This window comes from Malurus melanocephalus, unplaced genomic scaffold (assembly GCF_030028575.1).
Source record: "Malurus melanocephalus ecotype Western Australia unplaced genomic scaffold, MMel_1.1 scaffold_237, whole genome shotgun sequence".
Classification (NCBI taxonomy): Eukaryota; Metazoa; Chordata; class Aves; order Passeriformes; family Maluridae; genus Malurus; species Malurus melanocephalus.
The window spans coordinates 896,763-913,755 of NW_026623469.1; the positions used below are offsets into that span (position 1 = coordinate 896,763).

Genomic DNA, 16,993 nt, shown 5'->3' on the forward strand with positions numbered 1-16,993 from the left:
TGGGAGCTGTGATGGCTCCTGGCACTGCCAACTGCAGCTGTCTCTGCTGACCTCAGCCGGGTGCAGAGCCAGCAGCTCCAGTCCATGGCACTTCCCTCCAGCTGAAGCAGGGATTTAACTCCTGCAGGTGGGAGGCACAGGATGACATGGTGCCCTCCTCATGAGGTGCCAGAGTGCCCAATACCTGGCCCCATAGAGGCTGTGGGGCAGAAGCGTGGCAGCAAAGAGGTCCCTTCCCACAATGTTTGGTGCAGGAAGGGTGTTTGCCTTTTCTGCAGGAACAGCCGCCTAGCAGGCAGTTTAGAGAGCCTTTCCCTTCCTTCTCACACAGTCAATGGCCGGACATTTGCCGAGATGAAGATTACAGAACACATGTTTCTGGATTTCTGCCCCACTGTGTCTGGGAGAAAGCTGGGGGCACTTTGGAAACCTTGCCAAGCCTGTTTCTCTGCCCAGGGGGAACAGAGGTGGGAGGGACGGGCCTGCCAGTTTCTCTGCCAGCAACAGGGACGCCAAGGCATGGCTGAACCATAACAGGTGCCCTGGGGGAAGTGTTCCTGTGCTGAGAGTGACACAGCCGTCCCAAGCAGCCTCTGGCTCTGGGCAGCAGACTAAGAGCGGGTGCACATGTGCCCGCCCAGCCCCGGGACTCCGGCAGGGCAGAGAAGCGAGCCATTGTCCCCACGCAGTGCCAGTCTCGTGGGCACCACCCGCCGACGAGGCCCCGGCCGACACAAGCTGCTGGGTGGGACGCAGCAGTTGTGCCATGGCCGGGCTGGTGCTGCCAGCAGTAACCATGGTCCTTCTCTGCATGGCTGTGCGTCTGGAGGCCAGCCTGGAGCTGTCTGGTGAGTCAGGGTGAAGGTGGGGAGGAGGGAGGTGCTGAGGACTGCGCTGGTATGATGGGAAGGCAAAGTGACAGCAGATTGGTGGGGTAGGGACAAGCGAGGTATAAACCATGGCAGGCCAGAGTGAGTTTCCCCAAAACGCTAGGATTTCTTTATCCCGACAGGGCTGTGCTCTGAAAACACATTGCACACATCCCACAGCTGCGGTGTGTGAGTGAGAGTGGCTCCCCGCTCTGCTGTGCTCCCTCGGACAGTCTGGAAGCAGAAATGCAAAGAAACTAATATTGAGCCAGTCCCTGAGCTTTGTTGAGCATTCCCACAGCCATGATGCTCATGTCCTTGGTGCTGAGCAGTGTGTAGAGCTGAAGGAGCATGCAGGGCTGCCCTGTCAGCCTTCGTGATCTGAGAAGGGGAGGGAAGAATTGGACTGGAGCTGTACCTGGTCCCCAGATGGAGGCTGGTGGCTGTGCCCCAGCTAGAGCCACTCATGAGTTGGGGTGCTGCAGGGTGCCCTGCCACAAGACACAAGCAAGGGCCATAGGCTCTACCCAGGGCTATGCTAGTGAGCCTCAGAGATGTAGACAAGGCAGAAATTTGGGATCCCTTCTGCTCCAGCTCTTTGAACAGCCAGGACAGGTGCAGGCAGGCTGGGCACCAGACATTCCCCAGAGATCATCTGGAAACAGCCACGCACAACTTCCCTCTGCTCAGCTGGGCCCAGGTGGGTGAAAGACTGATGCTAAAGGGCAGGCTGTGGTGAGAAGGATGTGATTTCATCTGGGCAGAGCTAATGGCACAACTACAGCACCAGGGACTGAGTCAGCTGCACTGGCACAAATCATTCATAAAGTCTGCTTACAGCCTCCTTGACATGGCTCCACCCAGAACAACTTTTTCACAGCTGCTCAAAATAGTGTGATGGAGAAACCTCTGCCCCCATGGCACTCTTCGAGCCTCAGTTTTAAAATACAAATCACTGGTGCTGCCAGCTGGCATGACAGCAGAGCAGGGTGCCTGCCCCAAGGCTGGATTTGGGAAAACCCATTTCTTTTCATATTTCTCTCCAAAGTTCCCTGCCATACCTACCAGGATTTGGCTGAGCCCTCTGCATTCAGGGCTGTCTACATCCAGCAGTGCTGGATATGGGCAGATGGTTTTGGAGTCAGTGCCAGGCAGAAGTCAAGGCCAGGTAGCTCTGAAACATTCAGGAGAGCCTGGCTGCTGCCAAGTGTAGGGCTGGTGCTGCAGATGTGGGGCTGCTGCAGGGGATGCAGAGGAAGGAGATGGAGGTTGGCAGCCTGGAAGGGTCCTGTGCCACTCACAGCCCCCAGCATCCAGTGATATGGGACAACCAGAGGAGAGGAACAGGACAGGGTTTGTCCTGCCCCCTCTTCATGGGCATTGCACCCCAAGGGGCTGACCCAGCTCTGTGCCATTCAAAGAGCATCTTTGCATCACGCTGGAGCTTTGACCTGGCTAAAACACCTTGTCTACTACCATCTACCCTCCTCTCCATCTCCTTTCCCCTTTCCTCCAGCATGCAGAGGAGCAATTGAGGGCTTGCTTCTGAGATGCTGTGGCCACCCACACACTCATCCCAGCTTGAGAGGGGAAATGCCAAGGGAGAAATTAACTCCGGGCTGGAGGCGTCTCCCAGCTGCACCCACCGACATCCCAGGGAGGGATGCTGACTGCAGATGCCAAAGGGTTAGTGGCAGCAGTGAAGGTGAAAGGAGCCCTTTGTGCTGCTGAGCCTGGCACCAGTTTGCAGAGGGAGGGGGGAGGAACTGGTGCTCCCACATTCTTGTGTTGGTTTGGGAGAGTTAGACACACTGGGGGTTGGGGGACAGAATGCATGTCCTGCCCTGAGCCCCAGTACTGCCTTGGGGCTGAGACGCATGTTCCTCCAAAGACTCCACAGCTGGGGATTGGGATCTGTGATCCATTCAGAAGCTCTGTGTTGCCCTTCCCTATCTCCCAGCCTCAAAATAATGTTTCCCCTTTCCTTTTGTTTTATTCAAAGACACAAACTGCTTCATTCAGGGCCTGTACATCACTTTTTTTTCACTTTTATTGCTTTCTCAGCCTTCTCCAGCAACTGGTGCCTGCTCAGAGCACCTGGCATCTTGAAGAACTGTGACTAAAACAGCTTCCTTGCCCACCCAGTACAGCCAATGCCAGCTGAAGCCAATACTGCATGTTAAGTCTTTGGAGATGCCAGGCAGGACAGTCCCACTTTGCTGAACCCAGTATGGAAAACAACAGGGGCAGTAGTTTGAGACAAAAACTAGGCAGGTTTGAAAGAGAGAAGCATTCTGTGATGGGAATTCAAGGAGGGAAGGGCCAGTGTCCATTAAGGGCCAGGAATGGTTTGCACCAATACACTGGGCTTCTTCAGCAGACACCTGAGGCCAACTAGTCTCAGGTGATGACTTCGTGGCTCACACTCATCCATACTGACTCAGCCAGCTGTGGGAGCCTGCAGCAGTGGCTGGACCCTTCCCCTCATCCGGCTCATAGCTCAACTTGTGACAGAGCACATCCTCCCCCGCTGAATCCAGGGATCATCATTGGGGGATCATCTCTGTCTCACCCTTGTTCTTTCCCCACCATGGCTGTATAACATACCTGATTTTCTCTAAACACTTGACAACTTCTTATGGGATTCACCTGTCTTCTCTGAACTGTTGTCCAGCTTTCCCTTCCTGTTGCTAACTAGCTCAGTTATTCTGTGCTGCTTTCCAAGCTCTTGGTACCTGTATGTAAGGTTTGCTGCAAGCCCATCTTCTCTGCCACTGTCCTGCTCTGATCCTGTTCCATAACTACCCTGTCTCAAGATATCCTCATTGTCACCAGCACTTGGATGCCCAAGTAGCACCACTGTTGTGGCCCTGGTGTCTCCTCTGCACAATGCCACCCCCGCTTTTCCCTTCCAGGGTACCTGCGCAAGGTGCTGAGGAATCACACTGCTCACACTTGTGATGGAGAGCAGCTCCTCATGGTCTGCCCTCACAAAACCACCATCAGCATCCTCGGTGCCTTCTATGGGCGCCGTGTGCCCAGTGCCAACCTCTGCCCCAGCCCCGTCAATGCCTCCCAGGAGAGCACTGAATGCACATCTGCCACTGCCCACCTGGTAAGGAAGGGGTCCCAGGGGGTGGGCTGTACACCCCTCTGTCTCTGCATGACTGATCTGCCTGCTTGGGCTGGGGGACTGCAGGCAATGTGGCCTCCCCATGCCCCAAGGAGGTTTTCATCAGCATCAGGATTACAGAATCGCAGAATCAAAGAATCACAAACACTCCTTGAACTCTGTTAGCCTTGGTGCTGAGACTGCTTCTATGGGGGAGCCTGTTCCCAGCCACCCTCTGTGAGAGGAACCTTTTTCTAATATCTAACCTAAACCTGCCTTGACACAACTTCAGGCAAATCCCTCAGGTCCTGTCAGTGGTCACCATAGAGGAGAGATCAGTGCCTGCCCCTTCTTTTCCTTTAACAAGTAAGCTGGTTTTTGGAGCAATCCCACAGGACCCAGCAGACTTGGAGAAAGCTTTGGCAGCTGGGGCTGGATTCTGGAAGAGGGGTAGTGCCATAGCTGGAGTGTTAGATTCATGAAGTGAGACAGGATCCCATGAAATGCCATGCTCAGCCTTGTGGGGTTAGCACAGAGCTTGGTTCTTCCCCAGCCAGAAGCAGCATCCATCCATGCTGGCAGCTCCCAGGGAGTGGATTAATGAAGCGGATTAATAAAGTAGACCAGAGGGGTGTCTGTTTGATGGTAGCAGTCAGTGCAGAGAAAGGACAAGAAAGAAGAGGCTGGCAGAAGAAAAGTAATGGAACCTCCCCAAAGCTGCCTGGGTCCTTCAATGGGGACATCGTTTCATGTGTTGCTTTTCTAAGACCCCGCCTTGCTAGGGCTGGGGCAAACCTGCAGCAAACCCAGTGGCTGCAGTAGCCTGCAGAAAAAGGGAATGAGCTGGAGAAAAGGAAAAAGAGCTGAGGAGCCAGTTCCCTGCTTAGGAGCTCACAGGGCTTTCCTGCCTGGTCCTGCTCCAGCCACACATCCTGTCCTGGGATCCTGTATGTCCCAGGAGCACTGCAAGCACCAAGCCAGACCATGCTGGCACAGCACAAGGCTGACCCCATGAACCAGCCTGCAAACACAGGTCACGGTCTCCCCCCCTCTGCAGGATGGAGAGTATGGCCAGGCACAGGTGCTTGGAAACTGAAGGGCAGGTCTGAGAGCAGGTCTGTGTAGCTCAGGTTCACAGCTCAGTGAACAGTGGGGTGGCCATAATGGCACAGAGCTGGGATACCTGCTGCTGATTAAGGAGCGAGGATGTCTGCCAGGGCTCAGCTCTGTTTAGGCAGCCACTGGGAAGAGAGATTGCTTGTGTTTCCTTAGTGAATTTCCCTTCTGCCAGGCAGTGAAGACCAAGGGGACGCTCAGTCCGGAGCTGGGTGGGAAGGACAGATACACAGGAAGGAAAGGAGAGATGAGAAGGGGCTCCGTCCTGAGTGCTGGGATCCCCGGGCCTGAGTTACAAGGCGGCAGCAAGGGAATAAACCGCTCCCTGCTGCCGGCAGCCTCTGCTCATGCCGTGACATTTGCGGGGGGAAAGAGAGAGGCGTAGGAGCAAGAAGCCCCACCGCCAGCCGAGGCCGGACTACCCAGAGACTCCTGCCAGAGCCGACGGCCCGGGGCTGCCACGCGGGGGCTGGCGTACAAGGGGAGAGCGGCTGTGGCCATCCCGGTCACCGGCTGTGGCCATCCCGCTCACCGGCTGTGGCCATCCCGGTCACCGGCTGTGGCCATCCCGCTCACCGGCTGTGGCCATCCCGGTCACCGGCTGTGGCCATCCCGCTCACCGGCTGTGGCCATCCCGGTCACCGGCTGTGGCCATCCCGCTCACCGGCTGTGGCCATCCCGGTCACCGGCTGTGGCCATCCTGGTCACCGGCTGTGGCCCTCTCGGTCACCGGCTGTGGCCATCCCGGTCACCGGCTGTGGCCATCCCGCTCACCGGCAGGGCCCGACTGGCCCGCGGGTGAGGCCTCGTCCCCACCTTGCGGCCGCGGGGGACATTGCACGGCCTGCGGGGACGCGAGCGTCCGGGCCACTGTCAGCGCCCACCTGCACTGCTGTTAGAGACACGGGGCGTGAGGTGGCACTGCCATGCCAGCGCAGGTAGTAGAAGACCTGTGCTGACACACAGCTCACTATGGGTGAAGGCGAGGAACTGTTTCAGGAACTGGCACTGGAATCGGGATGTCTGAATCAAGGGTGGGCAGGAGCAGCTGTGGGACACTTCTGTGAGGTGAGAGGCCATTTCCCTGAGCCTGGTGATGGCACTGAGGGACAGGAGGTGAGAACAGCCTCAGGACATCTCACACAGCTCACACCTGTTCCACTCTGCTTTCCAGAAGCTGCTGGCTGAATGCCAGGACCAGCAGTGGTGCCAATTCTCAGTGCACAGCCAGGTCTTTGGGCCAGACCCCTGCCCTGGGACACACAAGTATCTCATTGCTTCCTACAAGTGCCGACCAGGTGAGATGGAGGATGGTCTGGGTAACACTGCATGGGCTCTTCCTGACCTCAGCTGCTCAGAAAGCGGCAGGAAGGGGAGCGTGGCTGCTCCTATACCTTGCAGCCCTCTTTCAACCCTCCCCTTGGCCTAAGAGAAGGGCTGCAGGTGATTCAGGATGAATTGGGACAGTCTGCGATGTCACTTCCCAGGGAATCATCGCATCAAGACTGTGTGTGAGAATGACAAGCTTAGGCTGCAGTGTCGACCAAAATCTATCCTAGCCATTTATTCTGCAAGTTATGGACGATTCCTGCGGGGCAAACCAGAGTGTGATGCCTTGAACACTGGAGGACCCCATATAGGTATGCCAGAATGATTTAAGACAGAAATGAGGCAGGAACCATGCAGGGAGTATGACACAAGCCTTCCAGTGGGCTGTACCCGTGTCCCTTGGCCTCAGCTGGCCAATGCCCAGCAGGGAGGGGCAGGCAGCTCTGCCCATGGGTCCATGCCTCCTGTCTCTGCAGAATGTGTGGCTCCAGATGCTCTGCGCAGGGTCTCCAAGAAGTGCCACCGTAAGGGGAACTGCACTGTGGCTGCTGACAAGGCCACCTTCGGGGACCCATGCCTCCCCGGCATGAAGAAGCAGCTGCGAGTCTCTTACACCTGTGGTGAGAGCTCCTCATGGAGCCAAGGGCACACAGGCCACTGGAGCAGTATCTGCTGTGCCCACCCCATGCCATGCAGGCGGGAGTCATGGGGCTCCCGAGGGAGGCAGGGGCTGCTGGGGAGGAGCAGGGTGGTGATGCTCTGTGTTTTATCTCCTTGCAGTGCCCCAGCAGCTCCTGGAGGAGGTGGGCCCTGACACCTCAGACCCCTTCCTGCTCTCAGACTACATGCACGGTAATGTGGTGAGACGGAGGTTACACCACAAGCAGTGTGGCACCGTGTCCATGCTTGGGTGACCCAGCCCTTCCATGGCCTGTCTGTATCCCTGGTACCAGCTCCATCCCAGCATCTCTGTCTCATGGTAGAAGCCATCCCTTGGTCAGTGCCATGTCTGAGGGGCTGGAAATGGCATCTGCTGGGAGCAGGGGAGAGGAAGACACACAGGGTTATCCCTGTGGGCAGCAGAGCACTTGTAGTGGAAGGATGGAGTGTGGTATGGGGAAGGACAGGCAGSAGCAAGCAGCCAGGACACGGGGCACCAAGAGCTCCTCGTGTCTCAGCCCGCACCCCCTTGTCACTGCAGGTGGCTGGTACAAAGGGCCCAGGTTCTCCATGCTCCAGGAAGACCGCATGATTTTTACTAGCTCTCTGGCAGCTTTTGCCCACCTTTGGGGTACGTGCCCTCCCTGGGTCTCACACAGCACCCGGGGGAACAGGACAGACTGGGGGATGGCTGAGGTCCCAGATGGCTCCAGCTCAACCCAGGGCTCATCTCAGACGCAGCCAGACCCCAGATCTCTCCATCAGGGTCAACAGGCACACAAGAGAAGTCACCAAACACCCATGCTGGGTTTGGGGTGGACAGGTAGGGTGGGGGCTCAGAGGTTGAACAAGCCCCCAAGTCCCACAGCATCAACAGTCATGTGCCTACAGTCCTGCCTGTGGACCCTCCTTTTACAACAGGCTAGATTACCCACTGGGTCTTTTCCTTCCTGCCCTATCTGCAGGCACTGATGGAGACCACCTCTCTGCAGGCAAAAAGTTCCTTGCCAGAGGAAATTGCCCATTTAATCCTCCAAGGCATTATTCTTTCCCCTGCTCTGCCTACCCCACATCCCAGTGGAGGTTTCCTTTGGGGAAAGGCACATATCAGCACTGGTGGGTGCTGATGAGGCTCTAGGTGACACTTCCATGATTACTGGGGCAGGGTCTGTCCTTCCTCTGGAGTCTGGGTGGTGAGGGCATCCCTGCTCCCCTCCTCTTACTCCTATATGCTTGGCAGAGGGGCTTTGCAGGCACTGATACCCCACAGGCTTCAGAGCAGTTTGTACCCTGCTGTCCTTCTTTCCTCTTCCCCTCAGATGTCCCAGAGAAAGTTGCCCTCTACTTTCTTTGTGGAGTCTCAGGAGGCCTCATGCTGCTGCTGTGCATCATCAGCCCCAAAACAACCTTCCTCCAGGAGGTGGGAGAGGCTCTCAAAGACCCAGAGCTGGGGAGCAGCTCAGAGCTTGGCAGGACCAAATTGCAGGATGAACAGGATGAAGACATCGCTGATGACAGCTCCTCAGACTCCTCCTTCCGCCGCCTCACTCGCACCTACCGGGCCACTGACAGCATCTTCAGCCCTGAACTGACGGCAGCCATGGAGGGAGCGGTGGAGCACCAGGGCCACAACGGGGAGGAGATCTGGATGCCCAAGGAGTCAAGCCCATATGCCATACATAAGATCAAATCAGCCACCAAATAAGAACAGGAAAGAAAATGGCTGGAGAGAAGCAGAGGGGTTCAGGCTCAGTGGGATCTGACATCAGAGAGGCATAAGAGTTTGGGCTCCTCTGAGTAACTGGACGCCCTGAATAGCAGCAGGGTCATGGCAGCTCCAGTGTGTCCATCAACCCATTGCTCCACAGCATGGACACCTCTAACCTGGTGGTAACTTGCAGTCCCTGGGTGTGATGAGGGGCTTTGCCACAGACACGCCACTAACCCTAACCTAACCTCCCTGTTCTCTACTCACATCATCTGGCTCTAGAACTTAACCCTGATCAGCTGCGCCAAGCCCATCCTGAGCCCTTCCTACTTTTCCTTGGGTACTAGCTTCCACTCCTGGTGCTGCAAACATACCCTGCACTCAGGCAGTGCTCCAGGGGCAGACAGGCAAGAATGGCCAGGACAAAGGGAGGGGCAGATGCAAGCACAGCCGCACAGCCCCACCACAGTGCATGCCATGCAGCCCTGCTGTGACAAGGGAGCTACTTCCCAGGCTGAGGTAACTGGCAGCTCAGACCTCCCTGCAGGCATTCAGGAGGTCTATCTCCTTCTGCAACCCCATTTTGCTCTGTGCTTTACTTTGTACTTTCCCCAGTGGCAGGATGGCCCCAAGTTTTAACTTGCTGTGTTTTTTTTCAGTAAATAAATGCAACAGCTCTTGGGCACAACATCTCTCCCTGATCTTGCCCATTAGTAATCAAAAGGGGAAAAAGGAAGAGGCAAAGTTCAGCCCTCCCTGTGCAGAGAAGCACCTTGCCTCCCACCAGTGCTTCTGGCACTGGGCCATGGGAAGCAACAAGTTGGGCCTGTTTCACCACAGGAAAGGATAAGGTTTTAGCCTGGGGAAGGGAAAGGAGGAAAAGCAGTCCATCTGGGTCCCTGGAATGATGTTCCGCTGTTCTTACTGCTCTTCTTGAGCCTGGGTCTTCCTGTCTGGTAAGCAGTCCTGGAGCGCAGGTCCCCAGATGCCATGCAGAGGGCCTTCTCAGCAGTGCTGCAGTGCCAGGGAGCCAGGCTGCAGCTGGGGGCTGCTCCAACTCGAAAAGGCAACATAGGTTTTGTAGTGCTGTGGGAAGAGGCTGGATGGAGTCAGCAACCCAGCTCTCTTTACAACAGGGACATGCCAGGCACAGATGCTCTTGAGCTAGCATACAGCAGTATAGTAGGAGGAGGCAAGGACCTGCATTCTGCCTGATTTGGGGGTTTGCTGAGGGAATGTCAGAGCCCAAGGAGAGTTTGTGGGGCTTTCACCACCAAATGGCTCCCAGCATTGGGGGGGGGGGGGGGGGGAGATTGTGCCAGATTGTGGGCAGGACTAAGACCACAGCCTTGCCTCAATGCTTGGACAGCTAGCACAGCTCCTGCTGCATATGCTGTTTCACCTTGTGTTTCTTGCTCTCCTCATCTTTTCTCCCACACCCATGTCCAGGGGCGATTTCAGCTCATGTAGTGCAAGTTGCACCTCTGCAGCAGGGCTGGGCCTCCCAAGAGCCTCCCCAGGAGCACCAGCATGGCAGGGGTTTGGAGACTGGAAAAGCCAGCTTCCCAGTACCAAGCTGGGGCAGGACAGGCAGACATTAACCTGTCCCAAGGCAGGTAGCTCATCCCAACCCCCACAGGGCCATGGGCAGACTTGGATGGGAGTTTTGGCTGAGGATCTTATCCATTGGCAGTGGGATGCGTGCTGGCCAGTATGCACCCAACTTGTACTTTTGGCTGGGCTATGCACTGCCTTAACATGCACAGGGAAAGGCGGGCACCTGGATCCCACAGGATTCCAAACCAACAACAAGCAACCTTCAGGGAGTTCCCAGGCCAGGGACAAAAGCAGTGACACCAAGGGAGCTGGGGTTGGAGAGGACAAGTAGCCAAGGCGGAAACAAAGTGGACTGGAGCTGCAGCAGCCCTGACCAGTTTTGGGGACTGAAGGGACCCAGGCTTAAACCTCCATGGGACCAGTGAGCAGAATTCTGTTCCTGGCTGTCCATGACCCAGGTTTTTCTGCTTGAGATGCAGCCTACATGTAGCCTAAGCCATGTGCCTGGTCCTGCCCACGTGGCCCTTGGGCAGTGGGTTTAAATTCCCTCAGATGCTAGCACTGCTGTGTTTCCCTAACCAGGGATTCATCTGCTCCACCAGCAACAGCAGCACATGGGTGGGGGATTATCTGAAAGGATTTTCTTGAGTTAAACTTAGGAATTTGAAAGGTTTTTCAGGGAATCTGGTGGCTGGGGAAAGCTCTCTTCTGCTGCAATGCTGAGCTCTGCCGAGTTTACTTCAGTGAGGGCTTTGCTTGAGCTAGAACTTGGTGCATTGCTAAAGCCTCAAAGAGCTGCTGAGGGCACCATACCACTGCATGGTAGTGGCAACAGAGCAAAGAACTGCACTGGAAACTCATAAAGGAGCAGAGCAATATAGTGAGCATCAAGTATATGAGATATGAACATTGATCATGTGTCTGATGCATGACAAGTGGGTGGCTTTTCCAGGACTAGTTTATCAAGGAACAAAGCAAGCTATGGGTGTGGAGTCTCATGCATTCCATCCCTGACACATGAAAATTGACTACAAGCCAATTGACAACCTGAGTGAGCGTTCCCTACCTGGCAGTTTGGCAGGGGACTCCCCAAAAGCTGTGATGCCCTCAAGGCTGATCCTTGACACAGAGTGGTCTTACCCACAGCAGATCTTTGGTAAACAGATGGTAATGCATATAACCTCACAGTACAATGACTGTGACCCGTGCCTTGGTAACTTTGACCCTGTCCTGGTCACTGCAGATGATGGGGCAGTCACAGTGAGCCTCAACCTGAACTTGGTCAGTCATTCCTGTACAACACCACATGAATACTGCTCCTGTGGTACCTCAGGAAGTAGGGTTAGACTAGATATTAGCAAAAATCTTCCCTGTGAGAGTGGTGAGGCCCTGGCACTGGCTGCCCAGAGAAGCTGTGGCAGCCCCATCCCTGGAAATGTTCCAGGCCAGGTTGAATGGGGCTTGGAGCAACCTGGGATAGTGGAGGGTGTCCTTGCCCAGGGCAGGGAGTAGAATGCGATGAGCTTAAGGTCGTTTCCCAGCTAAACCGTTCTGCGATTCTCCAAGCGATCTGAACCCTCTGTTCCCCAGACCGGGTCAAGGAAGGAGCACGGCTAGCATACCCTGTCCCCCAAAACAGAGTTCCCCAGCCCAATGAGAAAGGATAGCCCCGAGGTCTGGGACCAACAGCCCCGCCTACGGGAGGAGGCAGCGGAGGCAGCGGATCCAGTGGCTCACGGAGATCGCTCCACCCGCCCCGAAGGACGGCAAGGCCGGGGCCGCTCCTCCGGCACCGCCGGCACGCCGCACCCAGCGGCTCGGCCGCCATGACAAGGCAGCCGGGCTCCACAGCCCGCAGTTAAACGGCACCCACTCCCACCAATCACTGCCCGCTCGGCCCGGCCTTCGCCCCGCCCCGATCGCATCCTCGCCCTTCCATTGGCCTCCGGCGTTGAATTTTAAACCCTGCCGCCCTGCCCCGTAGCAACTGCATCCCTCCGTGAGCGTCGATTGGCCGGTGCCTGGCACCGCCTCGCACTCTGATTGGATCGCTGTGGCCGGCCGCTACCGAACTGCTACTTTCAAAAGCGCCGGGGCTGGAGGTGCGGGGAGAGCAGAACGGGCATGGGTGAGTGGCGAGGGGCACGTTGGTCATGGCTGACTGGAGGGTGGGGGGAACCGAGCGTGGGTGAGTGGGCAGAGGACACTCCGAGCACCGGTGACTGGAGGGACACCCCGGGGATGGAGGAGTGGGCAGTGCTGGGACCCCTAGGCGGTGGCAGGCGGGGCGACCCTGGAGGGTACAAGGGAGCGGAGGCCGCTAAGATCTCCAACTCCCCTAGGGAAATCCGGGGGGTGCAGGGGAGAGAGAAACTTTGGGACTCCCGACTCCCCCAGGGGACCCTGAGAGTCGTAGGGGAGTAGGGATGTCCAAGACCACCGCTCTCCGAGGAAGTGCGAGCCCTTGAAACCTTCTCTGGGATGCAGGAATCTGARAATTGCTTATTCCACCTCCCTCCTCGCCCAGCAGAGTGCTTTTGGTGGTGGTCTTGGGGGTCCACATCCCTTCCTCCCTGGGAGCACCGCCAGCCAGATTTGTCCCTTGCCTGGGCTTGTCTTGGGGCACCACCTGCCATGCTCAGGGAAGGGGTCAGTCCTGCTGTGCTAACCCTCCAGGAGGGACAAATGYCCCCCTGTTCTGCCCCAAGCTGGGAGGGTGTCCCTGGAAGCAGGCTGGCAGCAGTCCCCATCACACCCTCTTTTGCCCCCAGCTTGTTCACAAAGACCAAGGGAGAGGATGCCGTTGCCACGCAATGCCAAGGTGCTGACCACCAAGCAGTCGCGAGCGGGCAAGGTGGGCCCTGCAGCAGAGAATGTTGACCCTGAGAAGGTGAGCACTGAGCCAGGCAAGGGCTGTAGAAGTGCCCCTGTGGGGCAGCTGACCACCATCTTCTAACAGCCTCTATTGCAGGAGGAGAGCTGTCAYGCCAAGAGGTCTTCATCCTCACCCCAGGGCGGGCCCAAGAAGAGATCAGCATTTGGGGACATCACCAATGTGAGTGCTTCTGTGAGGGTGGGGGCTCTGATGCCCCCTGTGAGCTCCCCGTGGTGGAGGGGCTTGTCCCATGCCCATTAAGAGGAGGAGAAGTCTCCCTGCAGGGCATATCTTTCTTTCCACTGTGCAGTCCCTGTATTCCCCTCTTCTGACCCAAACAGGCTCACAAGAACCAGGTGGTTGCAGGGAAGAAGGAGGCTGTGAAAGTTGCTCCACCCAGGGCACAGAAGGCACATAGTGCCTTAGGAGTGGCCAAGAACAATGAGATCAACCTAAAAAAGTGAGTAGCTGGGGGCAGGGGTTTGCTGCAAACTTTTCTCATGAGGACAAGTAGTGGGTCCTTCCCTTRGGTGATGGAGACTGTGCCAGATGGAGGAGGGAAATAGTATATCTACTATAAATGACATCAGGTTGTGCCAGGAGATAGTTAGATTGGATATCAGAAAAAAATTCTTCCCTAAAAGGGCTGTCCAGCCCTGGCACAGACTGCCCAGGACAGCTGTAGAGTCACCTTCCATGAAGGGATTTAAAAGTCGTGTGGATGTGATTCTTGGGAACATGGTTTAGTGAGCATGGCAATGCTGGGGAAACTGTCGTTCTGAATATCTTTAAAGGCCTTTTCCAACCTAAGTGATTCTAAGAATCTGTGAGGGTATTTTAGGGGTTGTTCAGCCCCTTCCTGAAGCAGCRAGAGTCTGGAGGGTCCCTTTCAGCCAAGAAATTTGGCCTCCTCCCAGCAATAATTTATGCTCTTGTCCTTCTCAGGTCAATGAAGAAAACTCCCCCAACAGCTCCTGCAGAGCCCAAAGTGAATCCTGTGCCAGAGAGGCCAGTGTCTGTGCAAGAACCGAAGCCCCCTGAGGAGAGGGTAGGGACCCCAGGCTGCAACATGGYCCCAGGCCCATCACAGCACTAGTTTGGGTGCCACTGGTGGTACTGGGGCACCAGGCAGTGCTCTGGACCTTGGAGAGACTTCAACCAGTGTGATAGAAAGCTGGGGAGGGGGAAAAGTGCACCACCCTCTTCCTTCAAGAATCCTCTCTTGGGAAAGGGTGGGACRGGATTTCAGGGTGATGAGAGCAGGTAGGAAAAGGGGGGTGCAGAAGGGCAGCAGCTTTGCCCYGATGGGGTGACTGGCACCCACAGGGCCTCCCCCTTACTGCTGCCTCTTCCATGCCACCAGGTACCCGCAGTGGAGGACATTGACAAGGAGCAGCTGGGTGACCCTTATGCCAATGCAGAGTATGCCAAGGAGATCTTCGAATATATGCAGGAAAGAGAGGTGGGTGATGCCTGTCCAAGGGGTGGCAGCCCTGTCTGGGGAAGGAGTGACTGAGGGCTACCAACTGCCCAGAGGCTTTGACCGCCTATGACCACCTATCAGGGGCCTGCATAGCATGGGAAGGGGCTTGTTTGAGGGTGGAGATATCTGCCCTGTCTCTGACAGGTGGCTTTTTGGCAGGAAAAATTCATGCTTCCTGACTACATGGAGAAGCAGACAGACATCACTGGGGACATGCGTGCTATCCTTGTGGACTGGATGGTGGAGGTGCAGGTGAGGGGACATGACTTTCTGCAGAGCAGCCCCCCATGCTGCCTTTGGCACATCCAACCCTCTGAGCCTGGCCCAKGGGCACCCCTGGCCTCTGTGAGAGCTGGATAAGGCTGGGCAGGCCTTACTTCTGTGTGACACCCTGTTCTGAACCCCACTCTCATCCTTGCAGGAGAACTTTGAGCTGAACCATGAGACACTCTACCTGGCTGTGAAGTTGGTGGACCACTACCTGGTGGAGGTAGTAAGCATGAGGGAGAAGCTGCAGCTCATCGGCTCCACTGCCATCCTTATTGCCTCCAAATTTGAGGTGACTCTTTGTGTGCTGTCCTGGGRTGCAGGGCAGAGGGGCTGTGTCTCTGGTCCCTGTGGGGTCTTGGAGAAGGCCAGGCCACTGCCCTGAAAAACTGCTGGGGTGGCATGTCTGTCATGTTCCTCCTTCTTGCTGCAAGGGCTGTGAATGCAGTCAGTGGACTGAATCCTGTCTCTTGGTGTCACTGGAGAACCATCTTCTCTCTACTCTGCTGTGACCATCACAGTACCTTGGTTCACCTTACAAAGGCATGGAGTTCAAGCTAAGGGCTGGAGGAGTACAGACATCACACAAGTCCCACAGGATGTTGTTAACAGTCCTTGCTGAGTGCAGCAGCATATGAACCTTTACAGGGCCTGCGGGATGGGTATGATCTCCTGAGTAGGGCCAGGATAAGCCCCCATTGTGGTGCTGAGCAGTTGTACCCCTGCAGGAGCGGTGCCCACCSTGTGTGGATGACTTCCTCTATATCTGCGATGACGCCTACAAACGAGAGGAGCTCATTGCTATGGAGATAAGCATCCTCCAAACCCTCAAGTTCGACATCAACATCCCCATCCCCTACCGCTTCCTGCGGCGCTTTGCCAAGGTGAGTGCACTGGGAGGGTGGGCTGGTATTCAGGTGCCTCTGGGCGCCCCTTGTGTTGGCTCCATGGGATGGGTGACTTGCATCRTTAGGGCTTCAGGCTCTGAGTTGGCAGCAAGGAAAGTTTGTCCAGGTTCCTTCAAGAGGGTTGAGGGGTCAGAATGGTGGTTTGTGATAGGCTGGGGTGTAGGATCCCTGTCCTGTGCCCCAGACACAGCACTCTAGGTCCCAAAAACGCTGGGAAGGTAAGCAGCATTGCTCAAAAGGCTGAGCCTTTCCCTGTCCACTGGCTGTAGTGTGCCCGTGCCACCATGGAGACACTGACGCTGGCCCGTTTCCTCTGTGAGATGACCCTGCAGGAGTACGACTATGCCCGCGAGAGCCCCTCGAAGCTGGCTGCTGGCTGCCTGCTAYTGGCACTTACTATGAAGAACCTTGGGGGCTGGGTGAGTACCTGCCTAATTCCCTGTCCCTGCCGAGGCACCCTAGGAGGCGCTGCAGTGGTATGGGAGGGAACGGACCAGTGAGTAGGGTGATGCTCTAGGGCTATAATCAGATTTGGGGGCTGGACAGGGAAGATGATGTCTGTCCTGTCATTGAGAGGACACAGCTTAGCCCCACTGTCCCCTTGCAGACCCCTACACTGGAGTACTACAGTGGGTACGCTGCCCAGGACCTGCACCCCCTGGTGAAGAGGCTGAATTTCCTGCTTACATACCAGCCCCGCGACAAGCTGAATGCTGTGCGCAGCAAATACTCGCACAGGTGAGTGTCATGGGSCTCTGTCTCAGGCCTGTCCCTACTGCAGGGGGTGACACCACCAGCATGCACTCTGGGGTTCTGCAGGCATCTGGGAGCACTGGTGAATGGGTGTCATGGCTGTGGTTGAGTTCTAAGCCATCATGTTCCTTCCAGGGTCTTCTTCGAGGTTGCCAAAGTCACCCCTATGGACATGCTCAAGCTCGAGGAGGCACTCACTAGCTGCTAGCCCTACTCTGTAAATAAGCCTGTAAATAACGGGTGCCCTTAGGCAGGGTGGTATCATGTACATAGACAACAGTAATTTTAACTGAGGAAGGGGGGGAAAAAAAGTCATATGTAACTGTTAATAAAATATGTTTGTCATACATGCTGGC

The 16,993-nt window shown here is 56.1% G+C and overlaps 2 protein-coding genes across 4 annotated transcripts; both read left to right on the forward strand.

Annotated features, from left to right (window-relative positions):
• The first annotated feature begins 454 nt into the window (after nucleotides 1–454).
• Nucleotides 455–9,625, forward strand: LOC130578739 (protein eva-1 homolog C-like). Of its 2 annotated transcripts, XM_057375065.1 has the most exons (8): nucleotides 455–848; nucleotides 3,785–3,984; nucleotides 6,272–6,395; nucleotides 6,585–6,737; nucleotides 6,903–7,046; nucleotides 7,207–7,278; nucleotides 7,628–7,717; nucleotides 8,406–9,625. In XM_057375065.1, the coding sequence occupies exons 1-8, from the start codon at nucleotides 767–769 to the stop codon at nucleotides 8,789–8,791; spliced, it is 1,251 nt and encodes a 416-aa protein (XP_057231048.1). In that variant the 5' UTR covers nucleotides 455–766; the 3' UTR covers nucleotides 8,792–9,625. The 2 variants fall into 2 exon arrangements, with proteins under 2 accessions (XP_057231048.1, XP_057231049.1); XM_057375066.1 differs by lacking the exon at nucleotides 7,628–7,717 and having other exon boundaries at nucleotides 8,406–9,623.
• A 2,776-nt stretch (nucleotides 9,626–12,401) lies between these two features.
• On the forward strand, nucleotides 12,402–16,954 carry CCNB3 (cyclin B3). Of its 2 annotated transcripts, none has more exons than XM_057374972.1 (12): nucleotides 12,402–12,479; nucleotides 13,123–13,241; nucleotides 13,311–13,406; nucleotides 13,568–13,686; nucleotides 14,172–14,274; nucleotides 14,590–14,688; nucleotides 14,869–14,961; nucleotides 15,131–15,268; nucleotides 15,705–15,860; nucleotides 16,154–16,303; nucleotides 16,492–16,622; nucleotides 16,773–16,954. In XM_057374972.1, the coding sequence occupies exons 1-12, from the start codon at nucleotides 12,476–12,478 to the stop codon at nucleotides 16,843–16,845; spliced, it is 1,281 nt and encodes a 426-aa protein (XP_057230955.1). In that variant the 5' UTR covers nucleotides 12,402–12,475; the 3' UTR covers nucleotides 16,846–16,954. The 2 variants fall into 2 exon arrangements, with proteins under 2 accessions (XP_057230955.1, XP_057230956.1); XM_057374973.1 differs by having other exon boundaries at nucleotides 13,323–13,406.
• The last annotated feature ends 39 nt before the right edge of the window (nucleotides 16,955–16,993 follow it).